The sequence below is a fragment of the Heterodontus francisci genome, chromosome 35 (genome assembly GCF_036365525.1).
Source record: "Heterodontus francisci isolate sHetFra1 chromosome 35, sHetFra1.hap1, whole genome shotgun sequence".
NCBI classification, from domain to species: Eukaryota; Metazoa; Chordata; class Chondrichthyes; order Heterodontiformes; family Heterodontidae; genus Heterodontus; species Heterodontus francisci.
Window position 1 is genome coordinate 16,905,260 of NC_090405.1, and position 14,869 is coordinate 16,920,128.

The 14,869-nt window shown below is 48.6% G+C and overlaps 1 protein-coding gene and 2 non-coding genes across 3 annotated transcripts; 2 read left to right on the top strand and 1 right to left on the bottom strand.

The window, feature by feature from the left end:
- Positions 1–318: 318 nt before the first annotated feature.
- On the top strand, positions 319–401 carry trnal-uaa (transfer RNA leucine (anticodon UAA)). Its single transcript has one exon. It is a non-coding gene; the product is annotated as a tRNA-Leu (tRNA).
- A 3,921-nt stretch (positions 402–4,322) lies between these two features.
- LOC137350516 (histone H2A-like) lies at positions 4,323–4,712 on the bottom strand. The gene has a single exon (XM_068015178.1). The coding sequence runs from the start codon at positions 4,710–4,712 to the stop codon at positions 4,323–4,325; it is 390 nt and encodes a 129-aa protein (XP_067871279.1).
- Positions 4,713–4,783: 71 nt separating this feature from the next.
- trnal-cag (transfer RNA leucine (anticodon CAG)) lies at positions 4,784–4,866 on the top strand. Its single transcript has one exon. It is a non-coding gene; the product is annotated as a tRNA-Leu (tRNA).
- Positions 4,867–14,869: the final 10,003 nt, after the last annotated feature.

Here is a 14,869-nt window from a genome sequence, read left to right on the forward strand (position 1 = left end):
ACCTTGGTCAGGACTCACTTGGAATATTGTATCCAGTCTTGGTCTCCTCACATGATGGGTGATATTGAGGCTTTGGAAAGGGTACAGAGGAGAGACATTCGACGAATTCCCAGTATAAGACATCTTGGTTATCAAGTTAGACTAAAAGAGTTGGGACCCTACACCTTAGAGAAACCTAGACTGAGGGGTGATCCGATTGAGGTTCATAAATAATGAAGGGTCCAATTCAGCATGGGAGAGGAGTCATAACTTTATATTGGAAAAGGCCAGATGGCACCCGGATCACATTAAATATCATTTTCAGTGGTGGGTTAAAGTACCAGGATGGCTGAGTGGTTAAGGCGTTGGACTTAAGGTCCAATAGACATGTGTCTGTGTGGGTTCAAACCCCACTCCTGGTATCTGTGCTTACAAAATGTTACTTATTCTTTCCCTGACTTTTGCCTTGCACCATCATCTCTTCTGTCATTTAATCACTCTTGCCTTCCAACTGATCACAACTTCCTATTATTTGATCTGCCCCAGCACCGTTCCTTGGCTCTGCGCTTGCTTATAAACTGGTAAATCTTTAACTTAATCTCCTCTGTACCCTGACAATGACCTTCTCATCCTTCCTGGATTGTGGTTCCTCACAGGATCCGCTGCCTCTCCGACTCCCCTCCAGGTAACTGAAGGCCCTGAGCCTTGGTCTTGCTTTATACGCTAGCTGGTAGTTGATTCCTTGCAGGTCTGCCACCACTCAGGAGAAGCTCAAGACCCAGATCAAGCGAAGTATCAAGAGGAATGTGAACAAAGGCTCCCTGGTGCAGAGCAAGGGACAGGGAGCCTCCGGCTCCTTCAAAATCAGCAAGAAGGAAAACCCAGGGAAAAGTGGGAAAGAAGGTGAAGAAACCAGCAGACAAGAAATCTTTAGTGAAGAAACCAGCAGACAAGAAATCTTCAGTGAAGAAACCAGCAGACAAGAAATCTTTAGTGAAGAAACCAGCAGACAAGAAAGTGACAACAAAGAAAGTAACAGCCAAGAAAACGAGCAGCAAGGCGGCGGCAACGCTAAATAAGGCGGTGAAGAAAGCAGTGCTTCAGAAAAAGTCTCCTGCGAAGAAGGTCAAAAAAGGCAAGAGTGCGGCGGGCGGAAAGGCGCTGAAGAAAGTGCAGACATGGAAGAGCAAGGTCAAGCCGAAAGCAGCGAAGTCTCAGAAAGCAGGGTCTGGAAAGAAGTGAAAGCGCGGGAAACTTGTAAACATCTGAACACAAAGGCTCTTCTCAGAGCCACCCACATCTCTCAGGAAAGAGCTGATCCCCTGATCAAATGATCCCTGTCCCGGCCCCGCCTGCAGATTCCACATGGAAATGATTTGGAGTAAATCCAGGATCCCTGGTGACTCCCCTCCACCCAGCCTTTTCCCCACTCTCTGTAATAAAACAGAGGGATATCCGGCCCTCACTCTAACTGGGGATGTGTTCGGTGCAGTCTCAGTTCACAAATTCAGGGGGAGAGTCTGTAAGACAGTAACACTGGCGGAGAAACCCCACCTCACAACTCAAACCCCAACACATGAGTTTCTCCAATTCAGCTGGAGTCGGGTGACAACAGGAGCTGGGATAGGCTGTGATCGGGAATGTTAGGAATGGATTTGTTCAGGGAGGAATGTACCTGGAATCTCCAAATATAATAGTTCCTTATTTCCCCAGATGACACATTCTGCAGTGAGAGTGAAAAGTCTCTGCACTGCTTCACATTTACTAATTGTTTGGTTCGAGATGAATAATGAGTCAGAGAGTAATGACAGGATCTGAAGCTTCTCTCACACCAGCCCTTGAATGACTCAGTGTGAAGTGTCCAATGTGTGAAGCTACTGCCAGGGTTTGTCAATCTGAACAGTTTCAGCTCAGTTCCTGGGGGCCTGAAATTCCAACAGTTTGACTCTGTCTCTGATTGCTCACCCGCTTCTCAATCCAATTCTTAACCAATCGGAGTGTCACATAAATTAAATAGAAGTTCTCATTGGCTGAAATTTTCCAATTGGAAAAAGCCCGGCAATTCCAGAGCAGGAAGGAATTGAAGTGATGGAAAATTTCAATTTTCAGGCAACAATTTTAAAACCTCTCATTTTATGTTCTGTATTACTGTATTTACCGTCACAAAATCCTGACGCGATTTTAGGAATCGTTTTCATTTTTCAATCTGTCAACTGTAAGCGGCGGGAGGAAGGTCCGGTTCAGCAATTTAACACGGGACAAATATCAGCTTCCTCTCTGTAAAAGGAACAAATTAGCGACTAACCGCTTCTCACAGGCTTCTCGGGGACTGACAGAAACGAGCGGTTTCTGATCTTTTTTCCTGAAAGAGGCGGATAATGCTGCAGGGAGCAATGAACTGCCCTTCACTTTCTGGCTGCTAATAAACCACTGACTTTAAACAGTTCAAACAGCGACTGATGCTTCTGCCGGAAAATGAGCAGATTCACCAGAATGATCCCGGTCCATCATGGCCAAAGACATCCAGCTGGCCCGCCGCATCCGCGGGGAACGCACCTAAAACCCAGCTTCAGTAACAAGTGTAACAAGGGCTCTTTTCAGAGCCACCAAATCAGCAAAGGAAAGAGCTGCCATCTCTGTTCATCATCAAACCCATTAGATTGGAGGGGCGGTCACATGGTTTCTGTTTTGTCACATCACTTTCCCGAAAGGCCTGTAGGACTGAGAGCTAATCTGGAATTTAGAAAGCAGCATTACCGGAGACTCATTGCTGCTCAGCACAATCTCAACCCCGCTCCTGGGATCCGTTAGCTGGCATTGGGGAAAAGAAATGGATCCCAGTTTTATTTGGAAGGCATTAATGGAGCCGGGTCCGTTCACATGAGGGTTATTTACAAACATTACCCAATGAGTTCACTAATATTTGAATCCATTGGAGATCAGTACACAGGATATGTAAGGCAGCTCGGTCACTCTGACTGAAACCGCCAGTTCCCCGGGGCTGCAGACCCTGACACTGCGGGGAGAGAATCCCCGACTCTATCCCGCCGCCGGGGGAAACAGACAGCTCTGTGTCCGGAGAATAGGGAGGGCCGGGGGGAAGGCACATATTAAAGCGCTGCAATGGACTCAGCTCCTGTGTGTGCACAACTCTCACTGATTCCGTCCTCTGGGAACAGTGCGGTCTAAACAGATCAGGTTAGGAGAGAAACACACAGCCCGAGAATGGCCTCTTCCTTCCTGCATTTACTCTGTTCCGGGAGCAGATTCTCATTGAGAAGCGGCGCTCAGATCACCAGAGAGAAAAAAAAACACAATTCAAACTGTCCAAATGAAAAACAGAGAATTAACCCGGACACTTCCATTATTAAATTAATTCATCAGCTCCGAACCAGTTCCCGTTAATGTACCGGGATAATCTCGGGATTTATCAAATCGAAGGCAGCGGGATTTATTAAATTGTTGATTCTGACACCCTGTAGTTCACGTCTTCACTTAACTGGAGGGGGAGATGTGTGAGCAGAGAAACAGAGCGAAATCCAGAGAGGGAACTGAAAACTTTTTTTTTATTTCCAAAATATACTTTATTCATAAAAATCTGTAAAAATTACATTGCCAAACAGTTTCCAAACAGCACCAAAAAATACAAACATTGCAAGGGAGATCAGTTTCCTTCAATACTCTCATGAGTTTCTTCCCAGCCCTTCCGTTTCACAATTGTCATGTCAATTACAGTTTTACATTTACAGCAATTGAGAATATTAACGATACAGTTCGAGGGGTTTCCCATTGATCCAGCCCCTCAGTCCAGCTTGGTGGGGGAACCTTACACTGTGGTCTTTCCCCATTGAGCCTTTGCTGCGGCTGCCCCAAGCTTTAGTGCGTCCCTCAGCACGTAGTCCTGGACCTTGGAATGTGCCAGTCTGCAACATTCGGTGGTGGACAACTCTTTGCGCTGGAAGACCAGCAAGTTTCGGGCAGACCAAAGGGCGTCTTTCACCGAATTGATAGTCCTCCAGCAGCAGTTGATGTTTGTCTCGGTGTGCGTCCCTGGGAACAGCCCGTAGAGCACAGACTCCTGTGTTACAGAGCTGCTTGGGATGAACCTTGACAAAACCCACTGCATCTCTTTCCACACCTGCTTTGCAAAGGCACATTCCAGGAGGAGGTGGGCGGCCGTCTCTTCCCCACTGAAAACACACCTGGACAGATGTGAAACAGGTCAATCCACTGTTCCAATAACTCCATCTCTGACTCCCTCCTGACAGTAACCAGCCCTTTCACAGAGACTGTGGGTGGCTCTGAAAAGAGCCTTTGGGTTATTAGATGACATTTTGGCCGCTTTACTTTTTCTGGGAGCTCTGAACGCTGGTTTTCTTGGGCAGCAGCACGGCCTGGATATTAGGCAGCACCCCGCCCTGTGCGATGATCACTCCTCCCAGCAACTTGTTGAGCTCCTCGTCGTTGCGGACAGCCAGCTGCAGGTGTCTGGGGATGATGCGGCTCTTCTTGTTGTCCCGGGCCGCGTTACCGGCTAGCTCGAGGATTTCAGCGGTCAGATACTCGAGCACAGTAGCCAGACAGACCGGGGCTCCGGCACCCACACGCTCAGCATAGTTGCCCTTTCTCAGGAGCCTGTGAACACGGCCCACCGGGAACTGCAGTCCAGCCCGGGAGGAGCGAGACTTGGCCTTGGACCGAGCTTTCCCGCTGGTCTTTCCTCTTCCAGACATTTCCACAATCTCACAAATACTTTCCACAAAGAATGAATAATTTCCTTCGCATTAATAATATCCTGTAGGCGGTCAGGATGGCCGAGCGGTCTAAGGCGCTGCGTTCAGGTCGCAGTCTCCATTGGAGGCGTGGGTTCGAATCCCACTTCTGACACGTTGTGTTTTGACTGAACTGGAGGAGTTTGGGAGCAGCGGTAAAAAGCAAAGAAAAAGCAGGAAAGAACATGGACGAACAAAATAACAATGGACCCAAAGATGCTGCAACAAATCATTAGAGAAAGAGGCAACTAAGCAAACAGCAGGGCACATAAAAGATCAAAAATGTAACCTTTGTATCGGGGTGCAAGATGTTGCCAATATCCTTAATGAATACATTACTGTCTTCTCAAATGAGAGGGTGATGCAGATATTGTTATGAAGGAGGAGGAGTGTGAAGTATTGGACGTGATAACTTAAGGAGAGAGGAGGTCTTAATGGGATGAGCATCCTTGAATGTGGATAAATCACCAGGACCAGATGAAATGTACCCCAGGCTGTTGAATGAAGCCAGGGAAGAAATAGTGGAAGGTCTGACCATCATTTTCCAATCCCTCACTGGATACAGGTGTGGTGCCAGAGGATTGGAGGTCTTGTAACGTTGCAATAAAAGCAAAATACGAGGCAGATCAAGCATGGCTGATCCTTTCGAGTAGAGAAACAGGGCTGAATTCCCTGAACCAGTGCTACAGCTTTCAGAATAGAAGGAGCCTATACAAACCTGATGGGTTCCACTTAAACAAAAGAGCTGGAGGTGTTGACGGTCAGAACAGATAAAATGTGGAGGAGTGTTTGAAGCAGATTCTGTGTGGTTACTGTAGTTGTACTATGGAGTTATTTCAAGGAGGTGATTCTGAATGTAATGGATCAACGTGGACCCGTCCAAGGCAAAGGTTCTAAGCTTCCCTGTGGTCCAGCCTGGTTGAATGGAACTGAAGCAAACAAATCATCCAGAAGAGGAAAAGATATGTAAGGCCATGAAAGCACAGAATTCAGATGGATGCAATACCAGATGGGATGGCAAGAGTGTAAAACAGCAACAGACTGGTGAATAAAACATTCCCATTGAATGAGACAAGAGAAAAGAAGGGTAATAATAGTGTCTGAGGTGAGTTGTGACACTATTCACATTCCACCTTGATCTGAATAGGACTGTTGAAGGGAGTGATTGAGAAGAATAGAGGAGAAATGAAAAGAAAGGAGAAATAAACAAAAGGTCTTTTGATTTTAGAATGCTTGTTTTTGGAAATGACAGACTGTAAAGTGTGTGTGTCAGAAGATATAGAGCGAAGTTGGGTATGACAAGATCACAGGAAAGTTGTGCCCTGAGACAAGGTGTGTGTTGACAGGAAAGCTGCTTTCTTTTGCACAATATGTATTTTATTCATATAATTTGTGCAATTACATTGCAAAGCAGTTCAAATTTAATATTACATAAGGTACAATACAGATCAGTTTCCTTCAGTAATGTACATGATGTATCTCACTATCCCTGCCTGCACAGGTTATATTTACAGTATCTACATTACACATCAAACATTCTCTGGTGCAAACAGCCCGAGGGGTTTTACACAGATTCCAGCCCCTCACTGTACTATGGCCTACTAGGGCCTCAGACTGCAGCCTTTCCCCATTGAGTCTCCATGGTGGCTTCCCCAAGCTTTAATGCCGTCCCACAGCACATAGTCTTGGACGTTGCAATGTGCCAGTCTGCAACACTCGGTCATGGACAGCTCTTTGCACTGGAATACCTGTCCCACAGCCGGGCTCGTTCTCAATAGAGATCATTTCAAATGAACATTTCCTAAATCCGTGCTTTCTCTCTCGCAATAAAGAGAACAGGATGTCTGGCAGATTCACTGTGAGACAATAACACTGCCGGGTAAAGGCCGCTTTCCAACTCCAATCTTAACACAGGAGATTCCCCAAACAGCTGCAGTAAGGTGCTGTGAACTGCTGGAAGCGGATGTGTGAGGAAATGGTGATGTTACTGAGGAGGTTTCTTAGTATAGAATGGACTGTGTTTAGGTGGGAATATTACTGAGTGTTAATTGCATCGGGACCATATTTAAAAGCTCCGGCTTTCTGGAAAGCCTTGACTATGAAGGCCGAGTCTGGAAGGGTTTGTGTGGAGAGCTGGGTTTTGGTTCTCCTGTTAATAAAGGGTTTGAAATTGGCAGCCCGGAGGAAACTGGAGGTGGAGCTGAAAGATGAGGGGCCGTTCTCTCTCTGTCTGTCACTCTGGGTGTCTCCTCCATCTAGCTCTCTGTTTAATCTTCACTCTTGTCTCCTCCCCTCCCTGCTCTCACTCTGCCTTTCTCAGCCAGGTCCAGGTGGCCTGTATAAAAAGGAGCCTGACAGAATCAGTCTCTTTTATTGTGCACTGATTTGAGGAAAGAATCAACATGTCTGCCAGTAAACAAGAGTATGCTCCAGGCTGGCAGCATGTTAGAATCCATGAGGAAAGGCATCATCACCCTCATCGACAAGCAGAAGGGGGAGAGGACAGAAATCAGAAATTGGTGGCCCAATTTCTGCTTAATGCTGACTACAAGATTCTGTCAAAAGACATAGCCAGTCGATTCAAGTCTGCTCTGGAGTTGGTGATTCACCCTGATCAGACCTATACTATACCAGGCAGGACAATCTCTGATAGCTTTGCGCTACTCAGGGATATGATCACCTATGTACGGGACAGGAGGGTGGACACCTGCCTCATCAGCCTGGACCAGGAGAAGGCTTTTGACAGGATATCGCACACTTCCATGATGGATGTGCATTCCAAAATGGGGTTTGGGGAGGGAATCTGCAATTGGATCAAACTACTCTACACAAACATCAGTAGTGCAGTCTCAATCAATGGGTGGGAATCAGAAAGTTTCCCGATCCAATCCGGAGTCAGACAGGGCTGTCCTCTCTCCCCTGTCTTGTTTGTTTGCAGTATTGAACCCTTTGCTGAGTCTATTAGGAAGAATGCGAGCATCAGAGGGGTGACAATCCCAGGCAGCGGAGGCACTCAGGTTAAAACTTCCCTGTACATGGATGACATCGCCATTTTATGCTCGGATCCACTGTCTGTGCGCAGAGTGATGAGCATCTGCGACCAGCTCGAACTGGCCTTGGGAGCCAATGTTAAACACGGCAAGAGCGAGGCCATGTTCTTTGGGAACTCGGCTGACCGATCCTTTGTCCCCTTCACCGTTCGGTCAGATTACCTGAAGGTGCTGGGGATATGGTTTGGAAGGGCTGAGACGTGCACCAAAACCTGGAAGTAGCGAGTAGCCAGGGTACAACATAAGCTGAGCATGTGGGAGCAGCGATCTCTCTCCATTATGGGTAAGAACCTGGTCATCAAGGGCGAGGTGCTCACATTGCTGTACGTGGTGCAGGTCTGGCCCATACCGCATTCCTGTGTTGTGGCGATCACCTGAGCCATTTTCCGCTTCATCTGGGGATCCAAAATGATCCGAGTCCGGAGGGACACGATGTTCAAACCTCTGGATAAGGGCGGGAAAAATGTACCCAACGTCGCCTTCATCCTTATGGCTACCTTTGTGTGCGGCTGCATCAAGCTGTGTGTAGATCCCCAGTTTGCAAACTTCAAGTGTCATCTGTCTGCGAGGGGATGGTGGATCCGAGCAGAAGACAGCGACATTGTCCATGTACAGGGAGGCTTTTACCTGAGTGCGTCCACTGACTGAGATTGTCACCCCTCTTATGCCTGCATCCTTCCTAATGGACTCTGCAAAAGGTTCGATACAGCAATCAGACAAGACAGGGGAGAGAGGACAGCCCTGTCTGACTCCAGATTGGATCAGGAAACTTTATGATTCCCACCCATTGATTGAGACTGCACTACTGATGTTTGTGTAAAGCAGTTTGAACCAATTGCAGATTCCCTCCCCAAACCCCATTTTGGAAAGTATGTCCATCATGTAGGTGTGCGATATCCTATCAAAAGCCTTCTCCTGGTCCAGGCTGATGAGGCAGGTGTCCACCCTCCTGTCCCATACATAGGTGATTGTATCCCTGAGTAGCGCGAGACTATCAGAGATCTTCCTGCCTGATATAGTACAGGTCTGATCAGGGTCAATCACCAACTCCAGAGCAGACTTGACTCGACTGGCTTTGACTTTTGACAGAATCTTGTAGTCGATGTTAAGCAGTGAGATGGGCCGCCAATTTCTGATTTCTGCCCCCTCCCCCTTCCGCTTGTAGATGAGGGTGATGGAGGCAGATTCAATCGTGGCTTTCAAAAGGGAATTGGATAAACACCTGAATAGAGAAAATTTGCAGGGTTACAATGAAAGGGCAGAGGAGTGGAATTAGCTGATTTGCTCTTGCAAAGAGCTGTCATGGACATGATGGACTGAATGGTCTCCTTCTGTACTGTAACCATTTGATTCCTTGATTCTAACTCTGTCAAAGTTGTTCTGAACTTGCTCTGCTCCAAGGAGAACAACCCCAGCTTTTCCAGTGTCTGCACATAACTGAAGTTATGAGGAACCATGGGGAACCCACTGTAAACCTTCCTCCAGACAGAAATACAACTGTTCACCACCACACTGTGACCCAGCTGTTCACAATATATATCAATGATTCGGATGTGGGGACCAAATGTACTATTTCCAAGTTCGCAGATGACACAAAACTAGGTGGGAATGTGTGTTGTGAGGAAGATGCAAAGCGGCTTCAAGGGGATTTGGACAGACTTAGTGAGTGGACTAGAAAGTGGCACATGGAATATAATGTGCAAAGATGTGAGGTTGTCCACTTTGGTAGGAAAAACAGATGTGCAGATCATTTCTTAAATGGTAAGAGATTAGAAAGTGTAGATGGACAAAGGGGCCTGGGTGTCCTTGTCAGTAAGTGACTGAAAGCTAACATGCAGGTGCAGCAAGCAATTAGGAAGGCGAATGACATGTTAGACTCTATCACAAGAGGATTTGAGTACAGGAGTAGTGAAGTCTTGCTTCAATTGTATATAACCTTGGTTGGACTGCACTTTGGAATACTGTGTGCAGTTTTGGTCCCCTTACCTTCGGAAGGATATCATTGCCATAGAGGGAGTACAACGAAGGTTCACCAGACTTGTTCCCGGGGTGACGGGACTGTCCTATGAAGAGATTTTGGGGAAACTGGGACTGTATTCTCTAGAGTTTCGAAGAATGAGAGGTGATCTCATTGAAACTTACCATATATTTAAAGGGATAGACAGGTAGATGAAGCTAATTCCTCCGGTTGAGGAATCTAGAACCAGGGGACACAATTTCAACATAAGGGGAAAGCCACTTAGGACAGAGACCAGGAGAAATTTCTTTACTCAGAGGGTTGTGAATCTTTGGAATTCTCTACCCCAGAGGGCTGTGGAAGCTCAGTCATTGAGTATGTTTAAAGCAGAGATTGACAGATTTCTAAATGCAAATGACATAGGGGATATGGAGATAGTGTGGGAAAAAGGCATTGAAGTGGATGATCAGTCATCATCATATTGAATGGCGGGGTTGGCTCGACGGGCTGAATGGCCTACTCCTGCTCCTATGTTCCTATCAGTCTGCTAATTTCATATCCATGCTGTCATTGTCCCTTTTATTACATGGGCTTCAGTTTTACTGGCAGTCTCGTATGTGACATCATCAAGAAGGTTTTCAATAAGTTAAATAAGGAGAAATTGTTTCCAGTGGCAAAAGGGTCAGTAACCAGAGGATGTATTTATCAGGTGATTGAGAAAAGAACCAGAGGCGAAATGAGGTCGGGATTTATACGGTGATGTGTTGTGATTTGGAATGCACTGTCTGATCAGGACTTGAAAGCAGATTCAGTAGTAACTTTGAAAAGCAATAGGGATAAATACTGGAAGGAAAATGTACAGATTACAGGAAAAAGCTGAGCATCAGAACTAATTGGATAACACAACCAAAGAGACAGCATTGACACAATGGACCAAATGGTCTCCTTCTTTGTGTATCATTCTATGGTTTTATGAACATAATGTTGGTACAATTGCTGAGTTGGAAGTGAAGTGAACCCAGATTCCGGGTATTCTAAACACCGGACCCAAACCAACTGAAACAAAAACAAGAAATGCTGGATTCACTCAGCAGGTCTGGCAGCATCTGTGGAAAGAGAAGCAGAGTTAACGTTTCGGGTCAGTGACCCTTCTTCGGAACTGACTGAACAAGCCTGTTGTTTAATCTCTGTTTTTCACACCAGCTTCTCCTCACTCTTTCTGTGTTTCCTGCCTGGTCTGTTCCTCTGACCTTCATTCCTGACACTCTATTGAGAATGGCCAACTCACTGCGCCTCTCACTCCCACCGTCACTCCACCCCTTCACCCACTTCCAAACCTCTCTGTTGAACAGTACCTCACATCTGCTCCTCTGCTCCATTAATATAACAGGAAAACATTTTCAAACAGACATTTCCAGACAGTGAACGTTCCAGTAAGACAAGGTAAAGAGCAGATTCATTCACTTTAAACACAGAGAGAGCAGCTCTCCCTGTTCAGTCTGAGGAGCAGCTGTAGTTTCACTCCCTTTAGTCTTAGAGACATGGGCCAGAATTTTAAGGGACCGTTGGAGATGGGAATGGAGGCTGGGGAGGGGGAGGGGGGGTGAATAAAATAGGGATGGAAGACGTCGGACCGGATATTTCTGTCGGCGGCTGACATGGAGGGCAGACTTCGCACATCCACTCGGCAAGAAGGCATTTAAAGTATTTATGAGTCCAATTGTCAGCAATTTTATTCACTGGATCCAATTGAACTAATAGCACACGGGAACCACGGGGCTTCAGAGCCTCGCCTGGTTAAAGGAGGTGACTGGGAGGTGGGAGCTGAGTGTTGGCTTCACTGGGAAGCTGTCGGGTGAGGCAGCGTAACTTGGCAGCAAGGGTGGAGGGGGAAAGGGCATCGGGAAACACTGTCAGGAGTGGGGGCCAATGTGCCAGCTCTGCAGGGTGAGCCACACCAGGGTGTTATTGGGGCAGTGCCACCTCATTGAGGGTGACAAATGAGGTAAATGTGGCTGGGTGTTGTTTACTGTGAAGGCCTTGCACTCAGGGAGGGGCAACCTGTCATGGGCCTCATTCACCCTGGATTCGAGGCTCCCATTGAAGAGGAGGAGGAGTAGAGAGGGAGGGAGGGAGGCGCAGGCACCAGCAGGGACACCACAGCAGCTTGGGGGCCCACAGGAGGGCCAGCCTCAAACAGGAGGCAGGAGAAGGAGGCAGAGGAACACGTCAGCCGAGGTTCAACTACCTGCAGATGTCCGAGTGACAGTGTCTCCGCAGACTGCGCCTCTCCACGGAGGTTGTCACTGATCTCTCTGCCATGATGCAGCTGTGCCCCATGGGACTTGGTGGGCACCTGATGCCAGTGTCACTGAAGGTCACCGTGCCACTGAACTTCTCCACCAGCAGATCATTGCGGGGATCCACTGGAGATATGTCTGGAATCTCACAGTCTGTGGTGAATCAGTGCATCAAGGAGGTCATCAATGTCCTGTTCAGGAGGGCCGGTGACTATGTGCACATCGATCCAAACAGTCACGCTGAGAGGGCTATAGGATTCGGGGCCATCGCTGGATTCCCCCAGGTGTAGGGTGTCATCGACTGCACCCATGTGACCATCAAGGCTCCTGCAGACCAGCCAGCAGCCTTCAACAGGAAGGGCTTCCACTTGCTCAGTGTGTAACTGGTCTGTGACCATCACAAATGGATCCTACAGGTGTGTGCACAAATCCCGGGAAGCAGCCACAACGCCTGCATACCAAGGCACTCCCAGGTGCCAGAACCTTTCCGTGGCCCCATGCGCTTTCTGAGATGGATCCTTGGAGACAAGGGCAACCCAGTGAGAACATGAGAACTGACGCCTGTGAGGAACCCACACAACGATTCAAAGGAGAGGTACAACACCTGCTGCGGGTCAACCCGAGCGACCATCAAAGAGGCCATTGGTCTCCTGAAGATGAGATTCAGGCACTTAGATTGTTCCTGTGGAGCCCTTCTGTATGTCCCGGCGAGGGTCTCGCGTATCATGGTGGCTTGCTGTGCTCTGCACAATCTGGCATGACAGAGGGGTGAGGTGTTGACTCGTGTGGATATCATGGAGTGTGATGTCTCCTCTGATGATGAGGATGTGGAGGAGGATGCTGCCCAAGCAGTGCCAGATGAAGGACCTCAGGCACAGCAGGAAAGCCTCCATGAGATACACACAAGGGAGACACGAGACACTCTTATACATTCACGTTTCCTTTGAGCCTTACCACCTTCTGGAACCACAGCAATAAAGTCTTAGCTTTAAACAGCCCTGTTGTCACCTCCTTCCTTCTACACTACAGTGCCCAGGTACACATCGCACAGTGACAAGGCCGAAGCTTTGTGAACTCAGGGCTTGGTCCCTCACTTCCAGCCCCTTGGGAGGAAGGGTTGAAATGAAGTCCCAAAGGGCATCAACAATAGGAAGGAGACATAGTGAGAGAACATCATTTCTTTATTCTGTGTGACACCAAACACAACCCTATCCATCTGGAATGTACATTCACCCGTGAACCCCTCAGTGAATCTAGGTGCTCTTCTTAAATCTCTTCCGGGTGTTCCTACCTGCTTCTCCCCCTGCTCTGTCAGCTGAGGTGGAGACAGGCTGCTGACCTTGCTGCTCCATGGCTTGGGATGACATTGGCGGCCGTCCTCTGCTGCCTGAGGCCTGGAGGGCCCTGGCACACTGAGGGCCTCCTGCACAGGTACAGGGACCCCCTCTGTCATCGAGGATGATGGAGGTGCTGGCATCACTGGTGTCACTGGCAGAGGGACTTTGGAATTACCGTCCACACCAGGAGCACCCTGAGAGGGGCCCCCAGATGTAGCAGCCAGCTGCTCCTCCCCCTTATAAGACACACTTGTACCTCCCTGCTGACCTGAGAGGGACGTGGACCAAGTGGAGAGTTCAGGTGCCTCGTCCCCCCTCTCACCTTGTCACCACTGGATGGAGCTCATGGACAAAGTGATGGAGTGCAGGTCTGTGCACATCTCCGGCAGCCACTGATTGATCGGCTGGATCTGGTTCTCCATGAGAGTCACCAATCTCTCAATGGAGGAAGCCAGACACACCCCCATCAGAGACAGTGCAGCACCCAAGGCCTGGATGGACTCCTCCATCGTCCGTGCTTGGGTACACATAGCCTCTGGCAACTCTGCCAGATGTTGCCTGACCTCTCACTGCAGCTGCAGCATTTCCCGTGTTGCTGGTGACACAAGAGGCACGTCATCAGCCTGGGGCACAGATTGGGCCTGGCCTCCCACAAACCACCAACTCCCAGTGGCCTCGGCTGTCACAGCCTCCGCCAGCTGCCTGGGCCTGTCTGTGATGTGCTCACCAGTTTGTATGCCAGAATCTAACCGCGAACGGATACCCACCAACGTGAGAGTTTCTGTGCTGGTGAAGGGTGCAGGGGAATGAGGTGATGGTGCACCCTCTGAGGCTCCCTCCTCCTCCTCAGACATGTCCGGCTGTCCCCCAGTCTCTCCAGCTCTTTGCTTTTGTCGTTCATCCGGGCCTTCATGAGAAAACAGGGACATTGAAGGGTTAGGGTCTTCCCATCATGACATTCCAACCACCCCTAACGTGCAGCTCCATTGATGCAGTGGTGAACAGATGAGCAGTGTGGCTCCTTTGCAGCAGATGCTCCCTTGTGCCCCAGGAGATGTTCACTCACTCTCTTGGGTAGGTGTCCCTGTCTCTCCATCAGCTATGGAGCAGCTGCTTTGCTGCCCTGCCTGTTCCATGGCCTCCTCCTCCATCGGGATGAGGACATGGAGATAAGGCATCCACCGCCGGTCTTGACACGCTCTTTCCAATTGTGGGATGTCTTCTCCTGCAGACACAATGATGAACAAAGTTAGTCTCCCAGCGGGGACAAGCCCAACATCTCTGATGGTGATAGTCCAGCAGTCCATGATGGGGACACACGTATTCCTCCTGCATGTGGCCCCTCTCGAGGGACTGTGTGAGTTTATACAATGACTGACGTGCACCTCTCACCGAGATGCAGCCAAGCCTCAGGCAGCATGTCCTGCTGCCCTTCCCCAATACACATGACTGGGTGGTTACTCCCTTTCCACCA

What these genes read in the sequence shown, in the direction of transcription:
- LOC137350516 (XM_068015178.1), bottom strand. Translation starts at nt 4,712, where the DNA reads ATGTCTGGAAGAGGAAAGACCAGCGGGAAAGCTCGGTCCAAGGCCAAG.